This window comes from Acipenser ruthenus, chromosome 6 (assembly GCF_902713425.1).
Source record: "Acipenser ruthenus chromosome 6, fAciRut3.2 maternal haplotype, whole genome shotgun sequence".
Taxonomy (NCBI): Eukaryota; Metazoa; Chordata; class Actinopteri; order Acipenseriformes; family Acipenseridae; genus Acipenser; species Acipenser ruthenus.
Window position 1 is genome coordinate 12759928 of NC_081194.1, and position 13120 is coordinate 12773047.

At 35.1% G+C, this 13120-nt stretch overlaps 1 protein-coding gene across 1 annotated transcript in view; it reads left to right on the forward strand.

Moving 5' to 3' along the window:
- The window catches only part of LOC117410412 (collagen alpha-1(XXI) chain), an 86351-nt gene that overhangs the window by 15546 nt on the left and 57685 nt on the right, over window positions 1-13120 (forward strand). Inside the window, exons 4-7 of the mRNA XM_059025029.1 lie at window positions 321-486; window positions 665-890; window positions 7773-7946; window positions 8843-8920. Of these exons, the coding sequence (XP_058881012.1) occupies window positions 321-486; window positions 665-890; window positions 7773-7946; window positions 8843-8920 (644 nt within the window). The remainder of the gene's footprint in view (window positions 1-320; window positions 487-664; window positions 891-7772; window positions 7947-8842; window positions 8921-13120) is intronic.

The window sequence follows — 13120 nt, forward strand, 5'->3', positions numbered from 1 at the left end:
GACACAGTATCATTCCGGGTCCAAAGATTGCAAAACGTGTATGTTGAAAACTAAACAGTACATGTAGTTTAAAGCACATGAACTGCCAAATAGTGAGCCACTGGTGTCAAAATGTTACTCTTAAAATGGAGAGTGCTGGGGTTTACCTAGGGGGGATTCTGTTTTTGTTCAGCTTTATTCCCTCTCTCTATCTCTCTCTGCTGTACAATCTGACAAAATGTTTTGATTGAGAAATGTAATATTTTTTTCTCTCCTGCAGTAGCTACTAATTGAGTCATTGCATATCACAAGGATTCATCAAACATTTTATTTTTCTCCAGAAACGGTTTGTCCAACAAGAATCCCAGTAGCAGCTCGTGATGAAAAGGGCTTTGATATTCTACTTGGTGTAGACATTGCCAAAAAAGCGAAAAGAACTCAAGGATCTTACTTTGGTAGTAAAGCCTATCTGGTGACATCACAGGTTGACTTAACTGAAAGCACAAGGTATTGCCTTCTAAGAGTCGGGTTTTGATTTTTTTTTTTCAATTGTGATTCATTAAATTGAGCCTGTATAAAAAAAATTAAAAAATCAAAGAAAAAAAAAGAATATCAATCATACTTAAGATCATATATGGGTTTTATATGAGAATTCAACAGCTAAGACTTTTTTATTTTATTGTAGCAATATATTCCCTGATGGTCTACCTCCATCTTATGTCTTCGTCACCACAATGAGGTTTAAAGAGCCAGTAACTCAGGAGAAGTGGGACCTCTGGAGGATTCAAGCTCTTGATGGGACTTCCCAAATTGCTATTACATTTAATGGACAAGACAAGACAGTAAAGTTTACTACAACAAGCATGGGGAATGGCACACAGAAAGTGACCTTTACATCATCTGGATTAAAGGTACGCCATAAAATATCCTCTGCATGAATAAGAAGCTGCTCAATAAGAAGCTTTCAAATTGAGTCCCCTCTTACCATTTTATTTACTAGTAGAATTGCTTGTAATATCGTGTTCATTGAAAACACCCATATCAAATCTTGCTCATATAATTAAAAAATAATTCTTACGTATACGCAGTATAATCAAGTTGATGTGACCCAAACAGAAAAGAAACAATGTGAACAGGGTTCCGTTCTTATTTTTCTGTGCTTTTGTAAAGCATTCACTTCAGAATGTTTAGGTACCATAGGAATGTACAGGTTCAATTTTCAATTTAGCACCTTTTAAGAGCACCAGAAAGGAAGCTTTTCTTTTAGTTTATATATCTCATGGGCCAAGGTCTCACCAAGAATTAGACTCATGTGACTCTATCTTTTAAAAGAAATGTGCGCCTTTAGCTGTGTATATTTATATTTAAATATTGGTAAATATATATATATATATATATATATATATATATATATATATATATATATATATATATATATATATATAAGAACGTGAAATATTAAGGACAGTGAATTTGTGAAAGGACCTGTCCGACATAACAAATGAATAAAATCATGAATTATTGTAACTAGGACAATCTATAAACCTCAGGCATTGATTTCAAAGATCCTAATATAATATTATCAAGCGCATGAGTAAGAACTTTCTTACTGGCTTCAGAGCCTTAATTCTATAAAAAAAATTGCTTGTGTGGCTGTATTTCTTGGAGACAGTCTGGAGCTGGAAAGTTGGACGACTGAAGCTTCTCTAATACTACAGCCACACTTGCTAAGCATAAGTGTTATCAACTCCTTCTGCCATAAGGTCACAAGATTCCCCCGAAAAGACTCAAGAGAAAAATCAATAAGCTCAGTTTAACATCAATGTACACCAAAAAAACATCAAACATTGTTTTTTTTTTGGTGTTCGGCCCATTATGCATATGGATAGATAACATTAAAAAACAGAACAGTGGTACATGCAAAGACTGACACTTGAATATCAATGATGTAAGGCAGGCAGGTATGTAGTGAATTTGACTGTTGTAAGCCAGAGAGGTAGATCTTTACTAAATGGGTAGTGTGGTTATGTTGGTCTATTACATGTAGACAGGCACAAGTGCTTCCTTGGGGCAAACACGGTCAGGTGGAGGAATAATTAGGCTTGCATAATCTGGAAGGGGGCCCCACTAGATTTTATCTGTTTTGGTATTTATTAGGTTAAATCATTACGGACACACACACATGGGTAACAGCAGTTCAGGCTGCGTAAAAGCATTAAAGGCATCGTGCTTTCAGGGCTGAACATCTGCCAAATCAAATGTAGGGAAATGGACCTCTTGCACAGGGCTCCAGTGGTTTGTTGTGTTTACGGCTCACCTGAATCTAAACCCTGCATTGAGATTTTCAGTGCTAGACTGTGATATACAAACATAGCCTGTTATTCATCTTGGAACTATCGAGTACTGCACTGGCCTCAGCGAGCACTATTTTACCAAACAGTGTACACAGCCTTTTTGTTAAACTATTACATTTCTAGAAGCCTAAATGTCCTCTTTCTCCCATTATCCAGCTATAGCAATGAAAACTCTTTGGCTGACTTTTAAATAAGCCTTGGTATCTCTCTAATCAGCATTTCCATTCCTTTCTGACAAACAAGAATTGGCCGCAAGAGTTACTTTCATAAATATACATACAGTATTAGTGAGACCTATAGCAGTTGAAAACATTATAATATCATTACATAAACAACTCTTAACAAATAAGTTAATTAAAACCACTTGAAAATCTTAACTTACTTCCATGTGTTGTAGCGCTACCACATTCACCGACGTACCACTTATAAACATTATTTCTGATCCGTTAACATTCACTGGACCACAGACTCTCACCAAAGCATCTGTTTTTTTAATTTTTTATTTAAGCAACTCTTTGGTACAGTATGCATATAAAGGAAATGAATTCCTGATAACTTAAACATGTTTCCAAATGAGCTTAAAAGATATATCATTTCAAAGCCACTGACTACGGAAATAACATTTAGCCGATAGGCACAAACAACATCTTCACCTGGTTAACAAATCAGATTCTAATGACCCCTGTTGGAAAACTTTATTACACTGGAAACTGGCTTGCAGACATAAACAGTATTTTATTTTAAAGCCAGGAAGGTAGTTTTTCTTTGTACGGCTCTGTTATTTTAATAATCAGATGTCACTTTCCAAATGCTCGTTAATGTTGTTGCTTGCATCCTCATGGTAAATAAAGGCATATACTTCAGCATACATCCCTTCTTAACGAAAACATTAAAAGAAATCCACATACTAATTATTAGAAATTGTACATTTTAAAGATATCAAATCAAGGTGGTCTTAATCTTTATACATGCGACTCTGAATGTAAGGGCATTGAGTCATTGTTACACATCTTTTTTATACTGAAATAATGTTTTTGTCTTTACTCATTAATAACAAGCATTTGACTATATTTACTGTCACTTATTTCAATAGTTAATTGATATAAAACACTGCTGTAATGCATTTACAGACATTTCTAAATACTCATCTGTCTTATTTACAACTGTGTGACAAAACTTTATATCACATTTTCTCTGAATTGTTGAGCTCTAGTATCTTGAATAGTTTGTGATTCATTGGCAGTAAAGACATATGGTGTGTAAGCTCTTTCTAACCTTGATTATTCTTATAATGTGGTCACGAGCCAAGAAAGACCCTTTTATTGGAACTAGGTTGCTTTTATTTGCAGCTTCTAGTAACTTTATGCGGTCTTCCTGCACCTCCTCAGCCAACAAACCCAGAATCCTCAGTGTTCCACATATTATATGTGTTGGAAATCCTCAAGAACCCACCTCTGCTGGGTCACACAATACCTTCCAGAGACTGTCTCTGCATTCCTTTTCAGTTGCACACTACTTTCCTCTTTAACATTGTGCTGTCTACCTGTGCACTTGGATTCAATAGATTGCTCTTCTTTGACCTAAATCTGAGCTGCTGCCACTGTGGTTTCCTTTTTTTTAAATCTGAATGTAATCTGTACTAGAAGCCAAGTTTACCCCAGTACTGCAGATACCCAAATATAATGGTGTATCCCCATCTTTAGTCCACCTTGTGTATCCATGAGACTTTTAATCCAGTTTGCAAGCCAATTGTTTTCTTCCCTATACAGAAATCAGTTGCGTATCTGCCCATCAGATATCTGCCCTAACCGTTTATCTGCCATGATCAACCTCTTCGGCAACATTAGTTTGTTATTAAACAAAGATTACTTCAGATATTGTAGATCCTAAGTTTTCATACACTGTGTTTTATGTGTATGTTGTATGTTGTATGTTTTCTAATTCTTCTTTGACTACCTTCAGTGCAGAACGAGACTCCAAGTTTCATGAATTGGGGCTAATGCAAACAAGGACTATTGGACTAACGTGGATTAACTTTCATGGGAATTAATCTATAAAACTTCTATTATCCTTTCTGCTCAGTGGTTTTCATTGCACTGCATTATTTACAGTAGGATAGTTTTTACTGGATTTCCCTTGAAAGTCATCATTTTATTTACTATGCCTAAATAGCCAAATTCATCATTGTATAGAAAGCAGTTTAAGTACATTCATCACTCAGTGGCATTTAATAAGTATTTCGTTTTTGCATGCAATTTGTTAATGAACGCATTTCTCATTAAAAAGCTTAATTGTCGCAGATCACTTCCTGTCTCACCGACTAGATAAGGGGAACTTGTTCATCAAAATGCATGTTAAAAAATCAAGAAAAGTGAATGGAAGCATAATTCGCTTTGAATGGAAACTACTTCTTACAGGGAGACAGCTCTCCCACCAGTGAGCAACAGCCAAATGGAAATAAAAAATAATGGGAATATCTATTTTGTGTATAATTTGTAAACTTAATTTAAAATTGTGCATTTTGTCATGAAGAATGTACATTTATTTAGAACACTTCACATACAAAATGCTGATTAACAATTAACAAAAATCAGACAGTATGGATTAATAAAATAATAATTAAACCCCACTAGTCATTTACCCTCATTTGGGCAGATGTTTTGCCACAGCTTACTATATACAACTATTTTAAGTAATAGTTTTGCAATCTTTGGTTAAAAAGAAAAAAAGAAAAAAAAAATACCGTAAGCCATCTATGTGTATTGGTTGGAATTTATTTGATTTCAGTGTGACCCTGAGCAAGTCACTTAACCTCCTTGTGCTCCGTCTTTCGGGTGAGACGTAATTGTAAGTGACTCTGCAGCTGATGCATAGTTCACACACCCTAGTCTCTGTAAGTCGCCTTGGATAAAGGTGTCTGCTATATAAACAAATAATAATAATATGAAGTACTGCATTGAAAGATATCGTGTGAAATGAAAAATTGATGGTCACTGTCAATGCTTTTGTTTATCAAGTAACAGTGCATCAACAGCAAGTAGTAACTTTTGAATCTTTGATATACTGTATATGTTATTTATTTGAAAGATATGAAATGAGAGGTATTGTAAAGTGATGTTAAACAGTCACTCCCATCGTGTCCAATACTGTCTGTAAGATCACATCCCTCCCTTTTTCCTACATACTGTATGGACAGTAATTGTGCGCACATACAATATAAGAAATAATGAGAAGTGAAATCAGTAACTTCAGGGGCAGTTATATTTACTCACAGACTGAAAGAAAATTTGTTGGGTAATAAAACAAACAGATTATATCATTAAAATATAAATCCTAGCCCTAAATGTTTTGCTTGGGCTATGATGATGCAGTACAAAAATGTGTTCTTTAACTTAAGCATCGTGTGTTGTCATAATTGTTCAAGTTTATGTGTTTCCCCGCTAGCCATTTAATCGTTCAATTTAATACATTTCCAATTTAACAAGTTTTTACTCCATAGAGAACAGAAATATATAAAATAACATAAAGAAATGTCTTATCCTTTTGAAGCCAACTAGCTTTCAGGTTGTAAGCCAACAAATGACATAATTTACAGTCCTGGCTGCAAGGGCTCTTTTCTTGAAATGGTCCAATGCCATACTTTGGTAAAAGAATGCCCAACTTGTAATGTTTTTCCAAGCAAAAATGTATTTAGTCTCCACGTTTTTTTTTCCTGCTGATTATTTGTCTGCTACAGTATCTAAAAATACACATGAAATACATTGATTGAAATGAATGCTTCTAATTAGATATTTTATTTTGCTTAATTTTAATAAAATCAAGAACATGAAATGTAGGAAAGCAAAAAAAAAATACCACAATTACATAAAACTCTCATATTACTATGTACAGCTACTAGTCATGTATTTAAATCATGGAAAAAAATCCAATGATTATACCAACATATATTATACATATATCTCATCAAAGCTGAAGAACCTAATGTATAGGACATTAAATATATTATTCAGTTGCTAATTGAAAGAAGTAGCAAAACTTATTTACAATGTTCATACAGCAATATTGTTTCCTTCCTCGATGGCTGCCTTCTCAAGGTCTGCAGAATTTATAGGCCTACTGAGGTTAATGCCAATACTTACTGGATTCATGTTGGATGATGTGCTTGTCATCAGGAGCGGTAACATTTTAAAATAACGGCCGCAAATTCACAATGAATTCCGACTGAATACCACAGGAATAACACCTACATATCTTTTTGCACTTCCTCTGAGTTCTGAAGTAATTCATTTTGAATTCAGCCCTGTTAATTCATGTGGTTTTAATTACCTGTATTCATTCCATGTTCCTTTGTAACAAGTTATACTGATCACGCGTATAAGGCATTCATCCATGAATGAATTAACACTAATCAAAATCCCCTGGTGGGTGAGTAAGAGGGTATGAATTAGTGAAGAATAAACAGTGAATTTATTAGGAACTGATAGAGGGGAAAGGGGGAACTAAATGTTTTGACGAATTAACAGGGCTGAATTAAAAAGGAATTACAGTAATCCACCCTAACCGTTTATCCGCCATTATCAAGCTCTTCAGCAATGTTACTTTATTATTGAACAGAGATTAGTTCAGAGATTGTAGATCCTACCAAAGCTTTTGTACATTGCGTTATATGTGCTCCATGCGCTACCATTGCTGGTTGTCACATGAGCTGTTCAGTGTGTTGACTTGATATGTAAATAAATCATGTTCGCCTGCGGGGCATATCAACTTCAACCTCTGTCTCGATCTCCTGCCTGTCACTCAGCAGTGAATGCACGCACCCACATGGCAGACGGCTACTCTGTCACAAGCATTAATACCCTGTGTCTTTCTAAGCAAGGGGTTTAAGGGAGCTCCCTAATAAAAGCTGAATCTCAAAACAATAATTGTGTGACATATAGTAATTGTTACAGCTGTGTGTAATGATATTTAAAATAGGATTCATTTATCTGACTTTTTACACATCCGCCCTTACTCTGGTCCAACCGCAGTCAGATATGCGACAGACTCCTATATTTCAGAACAGAGGAAGTGCATAAGATATACAGGTGCTATTCCTGTGGTATTCAGCTGGAATTAATTTTATTTTAAAGTGTTACGTCAGGAGTTGTTGAAGAATTATTGTACCTGAACAGAGAAGTGTGACAATTGCTAATTGTTAGACACAAGAAGAAATACCTCTTTCTAGTTCTGTGGAACCGGTTTGGTTTACTAATTGCAACTGTATTTTTGCCTGCTTTTGTATACTATGCTATTAATATGTGTATATGGAATGGATAGTATCTAGTAGTGCATCTAAAGATCTCCCTTTACAATGACTAGCTCTCTATTAGGAGCATTGGTGTTTTAATAATTTTTCTTTCTATTCTATCATATTGCAAAATGTATTTTTTTTTCTACTAGAAACTGTTTGATGAAAACTGGCATCAGTTACGCCTCCTTGTAACACAGGAGGAGGCTACATTGTATGTTGATGGCCAGCAGATTGAAACTGTGAAACTGGGTCCTGTTCTTGGTATCTACATCAGTGGGAAAACACAAATAGGAAAGTACTTCAGCAAAGAAGAAACTGTACCGGTAAGTTTCATTATGAATAGATTTCATAAGCTGATTGTAAAAAACACAGAAGTCCATATAAGACAAATATTTCGACAAGTATCATTTTTAATGTACAGCTACGGCCAAAAGACTCACCTAGAATTTTAGGTTTGAGACATGATAAAAACTATGTGAAAGTAATTTAGATCTTTCATTTAATATCATGTAATAAAATAAACTATAAAATGATATCGCAAAAGTGTACCGGAAGCCATAATAGTACTACAGTATTTCATGTTAGATTTTTGAAAGACTACAAAGTGGTATGTAATTCAATATGCTAACGTAACATTATTTGGCAGGTTTCATTCAACTTTATGAAGCAAAATGATTTAATTCTTTAGGGTGATGCAAAACTTTTGCCCAGAGCTGTATGTGTATCACTTCCAAACAGATACATTCTTCATTTCTTATAAAGAGGCCCTAAACAGTGGAAAAGGAAATGTAATTTTGTGTGAAACACCTAACCAAAGATGTATAGAAAACAGAGGGTAAGCAAGCACAAGGCTGCATTTTTATGGGTTGCCATTTTGGATTAACTGCTAGCCTGATAAACATGCTCAAATCCAACTGCATACCATAGAACAGTTTGATCCAAAATGGTGGAAAAACAACCCAGGACATTCTGTATGAAGTCTTAACACAAACCATGGATCGATCCAGGGGAAAAAAACAGATTTGTAGTTCCCATGTGACTGTTACATTGATTTGCAGGCCACAGAAGATTGTGGGTCTAAATGATCCAAATGCAGCAGATCTAAATGCTGCTGTTTAACACTGTGTCCAGATGGGCTTTTCTCCTATCTCATAAACTCTCATAAATTCCAGTACCTAATATTGCCATGTGCAGTGATTTTGCAATAATGTGTTTCCAGTTTGAGCTGCAGAAGTTAAGAATCTACTGTGACCCAGAGCAAAATAATCGTGAAACTGCATGTGAAATCCCTGGAATTGTAAGTACAAATTACTCATTTCTAACACAGTATTTTGGACAAAAACCACGACAGATGCCATGTGTACATTAAAAGGTATAATCATTGGATAAGAGCAAATATTTATGGCAAACCACAGTACTGGAGTAAAATGAAACCAGAGCATTTTAAACAAGACCCGATGTACTCATAATCAAATATGATTTGCAACTTGTTCTCTAGTATCTGCTTAAGTATTATTTTACTTGTTAAGTACCGGTAATTGTAGCTAACAATGTTCCATAAAGTTTCCCTGCCAGACATCTCAATTTACTGTATAAGTCTCAAAGGTGCCATTTTGAAAGAAACACATGTTTTAACAAACATGTATTTTAATTTTAAAACATGATATATAAAACTACAGCAGGTTAAAGAAACGTCTGTTTGCAAAAAATGCTTTCAGGTTGGCTTACATTTCCCGGGTGAAATTGTCCCCATTCCTTAAGGGCATTCTTTCTCGTCAATAACCAACCAGCTGCTTCCTGTAATGACTAGCATGCGTTGGAGCCAGAAGCAGGGGCGTCATTTCAGAAAAATGCTGGGGGGTGCAAAGTTGTGTAAACATTGAAGAGTCTCTGTCCCAAATAGCATCATGAATGAGAAAAAGAGGAAGTAATTGGGCTAGTTTACAACGAGATAGTTTGCTGTGCTTTGTCAACATCGTTCTTATTTTTTAAATAAATTATACAAAATGTGCAATGCAAGCATTTTTAAAGCATGGCACTGGTTTATAACAAACTTGAAAATGTGATTACACTAAGTCTCATTTTATGGTAATAAAGTGTGTCAGGTTAGGGTCGTTGTTTTCACTGAACATTTGTGTTTTAAAAGTGGGTAGATGTTTTAACGCTAACCTAATTGCTCTGCTGCCAGCTTCCGATATCACAGTTAAGTGTAAATGTAAACACATAGCGGTACAACATATATATATATATATATATCAATCATTTTAGAGTAGCTGCTAGGGACATTAGACTACTCTTATTTCAGATCATGAAGAAAAAAACTCTTTAGAGTACCCATCCGAACACATCTCACCAGATTTGATACATACATACTTACAACCCAGAGTTAAGTTTGATGCATTTCATCTGCTTTCTACAAAGAATGACACTTTCAGCCTGATTTTCAGAAGGCGCATTTTTAGACAGAAAATAGAGGTCGCAATGCTTACACCTAATTATACATCTTTATTTTCATCGGAGCAGGTTCATTTCTCCTACTCGCAAAGCCTTTTGTGATTTCTGCAATTGAAATGGCAATTGATTTTCTGGTTCCTTAACAAGCCAATTAGTCACACTTCAATAGTCTGGACTTCCATTTAACTGGAAAACAACGAGGAAGCGCAAATGTCGTCGCAACAATGTGAAAAAGGAAAGGAAAAATAAATAAGTTTAGCTTTTGCTCAATGAGATTTTAGCACATTAAATTGTTCTTTTCTGCAAAAGGTCCAGAGCCACTGCTGAATTTAAAATACAGAAGGATATAACTGAAGAAATATACGCAACCTCTTCCATAAAACGGTCAAAAAACGAAGTCCAAAAAAGATTCTGGGACCTAAAGCACAGAACAGCAGTTGTGATGCAGAGTTATTATTTATTATTATTATTTGTTTATTTAGCAGACGCCTTTATCCAAGGCAACTTACAGAGACTAGGGTGTGTGAACTATGCATCAGCAGAGTCACTTACAATTACGTCTCACTAGAAAGACGGAGCACAAAGAGACTTGCTCAGGATCACACAATGAGTCAGTGGCTGAGGTGGGATTTGAACCGGGGACCTCCTGGTTACAAGCCCCTTTCTTTAACCACTGGACCACACAGCCTCCTTGAGTTCACACCCTATTCTCTGTAAGTCGCTTTGGATAAAACCGTCTGCTAAATAAATAATAATAATAATAATAATAATAATAATAATAATAATAATAATAATAATCCTTAATTTATTTAATTATAACAATATATTCTCTGAAGCAATATTAATATTAATATTCTTTATACACAATATCTGAATGTTTCTGTATATTTGTGAACAATCATAATTAAAATGTTAAATATTAATTGTTACAGATATGTTTTCAAATGGTCATATGTTAATTATGTATTTAATATATTCTAAAATTAGCCAGCCTCCACTTAAAAGTCCCTGTTCAAATTTTCTGAACAAGGGATTGTTCTCCATGATAAATGAGTCGTGGCATGAGCCAGGGTACTTGGCAACTACATCAGTGATAATACATTGAGCAGCACATAAAACCTGCACAGTTAAAGAATTATGATGTTTTCTGTTTCAGAAAGCAATTTAATTCCTTGAATCTGGGGATATTGCAACATGTGTGCAATCTATTACACCTAGTATGTTTGGAAAGCCAGACAACTGATAAAATATGCATTTTATTTTGTTCCACATCCCCAGTTGGAAATATTATATACTCCCTTGCCCAATGGAAAAGTGCATCTGTGACATCAGGATCACAGACACTACGCGACAGCTGGAAATAAAACATAAATAGAAAATAGCTTATTATTATAGGCCTGATGATAATGGCAATATATTAGGCAATATGCATTTAATCATGTATGAAATTATACAAACCAGACACGTCCAGATCATTAGAAATCGACTCCCATATTACATTTTTGGCTTCGGTGTTCTTATAATTGCTTTGACTCTTGTCAAAAAGGTCAGGGAAATTAGATCTTGCAAGTATGATCTCCATTATCAGTGAAAGTGAAACAGAGCTTGATTTCAAACCACATGACATGAAGCTGTTCTCTGATTGCTCAGTTGTGTAGTTGTTGCGCGACGAATTCGCAAAAATAGGACCAGGTTGTTTTTTTTCATCGCTCGCGTTGTAATTTGTGTCACGGCGACGTCGCTTGTCGTGTCGTCTTTGGTGTGAAGGGCGCTATTGAAAAGTATAGGTTTTATTGATTTTTTCATGTTGCTTTGTCGTGTCACTCTTGGCGTCGTGTCTGGTGTGTAGGGGCCTTTAAGCAGATCTACTATAGTGCCTATATACAATCTGCATCTACGCATAACTTCTATTGGAGTTAGATCTAGAACTGTCTGATGGGGATGAACTATTCTGAAATGCCACTGCGCAACTGACTTGTCAGACTTTTTTGAAAATACAGTTTGCCACCTATCTGGTGTCACAAAGGTGTTTTGTGACCTGTTTTTAACTTTGCCCCTTCTGAAAATCAGGCTGTTTGTATCAAATATAAACCAATGAACATAAACAGCTCAATAAGCACCACATTCCTGTGAATGTCGAAAGCAGAAATATGTTTTAAATAACATGTTTACACAGATAATCACGAATAAACTAACATAAAGGGGGTAGCGTCTCGCTTTCATCTTGGCAAATTTGTCGGTTACGGTACACTTAACTCACGCACTCAAAAACAGAAAATTCTGCAACAGTTTTTGTCGTTAAGTTTTAATAGGTCATTTTAAGAAAAATAAAGTGAGGAAAATACAGAAATTATGAATTTATGAAATATAGGTTAAAATATTACTGCGTATTACCTTTCAGTTCAGGCAGTGAACATCAGATGTAGTAGCCACTAGAGGGTGCAAAACAAACAGTGTTGAAATAATAGTAACAGTTTGATAGTAAAATTAGGTTTAGGGTTAGGTTTAGGGGTAGGGGTTAGATTTATGGGGTTAGGAGTTGTAAATTGCATGTGACGTGGCACAGACTGAAATTGCGCACAAACAAATAAATGGTGTTGTTAGTAATTGTAAATGAGGTGAATGATGGAGTAACGTGTCATTTAGTTAAATTAGTTCTGTTGAAGGGAGGAAAAAAGGTTTTAAAAATATGATTTGCCACATTTGCCAAAGATATCCTGTTTAATGAAGTTTAATAAACTGAAGTTCAGGAGGAAGGACAGCCCCTACACATTATGTCATCTAATTGTAACCTATCAAAATGTATAAATACCCATGTAACTCACCCTCTCTCGCGTTTGATTCATTCCTTTCCCTTCACCTCTCTATCTCTGCCAGGAACTTTTCTTAATTACAATCACTATGGAGGTCTCCTGCCTCGTCCAAAAGGCATATATTTTTGTAAATAAGTTTTGAATTTTTGTATTCTCAGCATTTTTTTCTTTATATTAATATAATAAATGTCAAAGATGAGAAAGTTGGTAGAATTTTGTGTTTTTGAGTG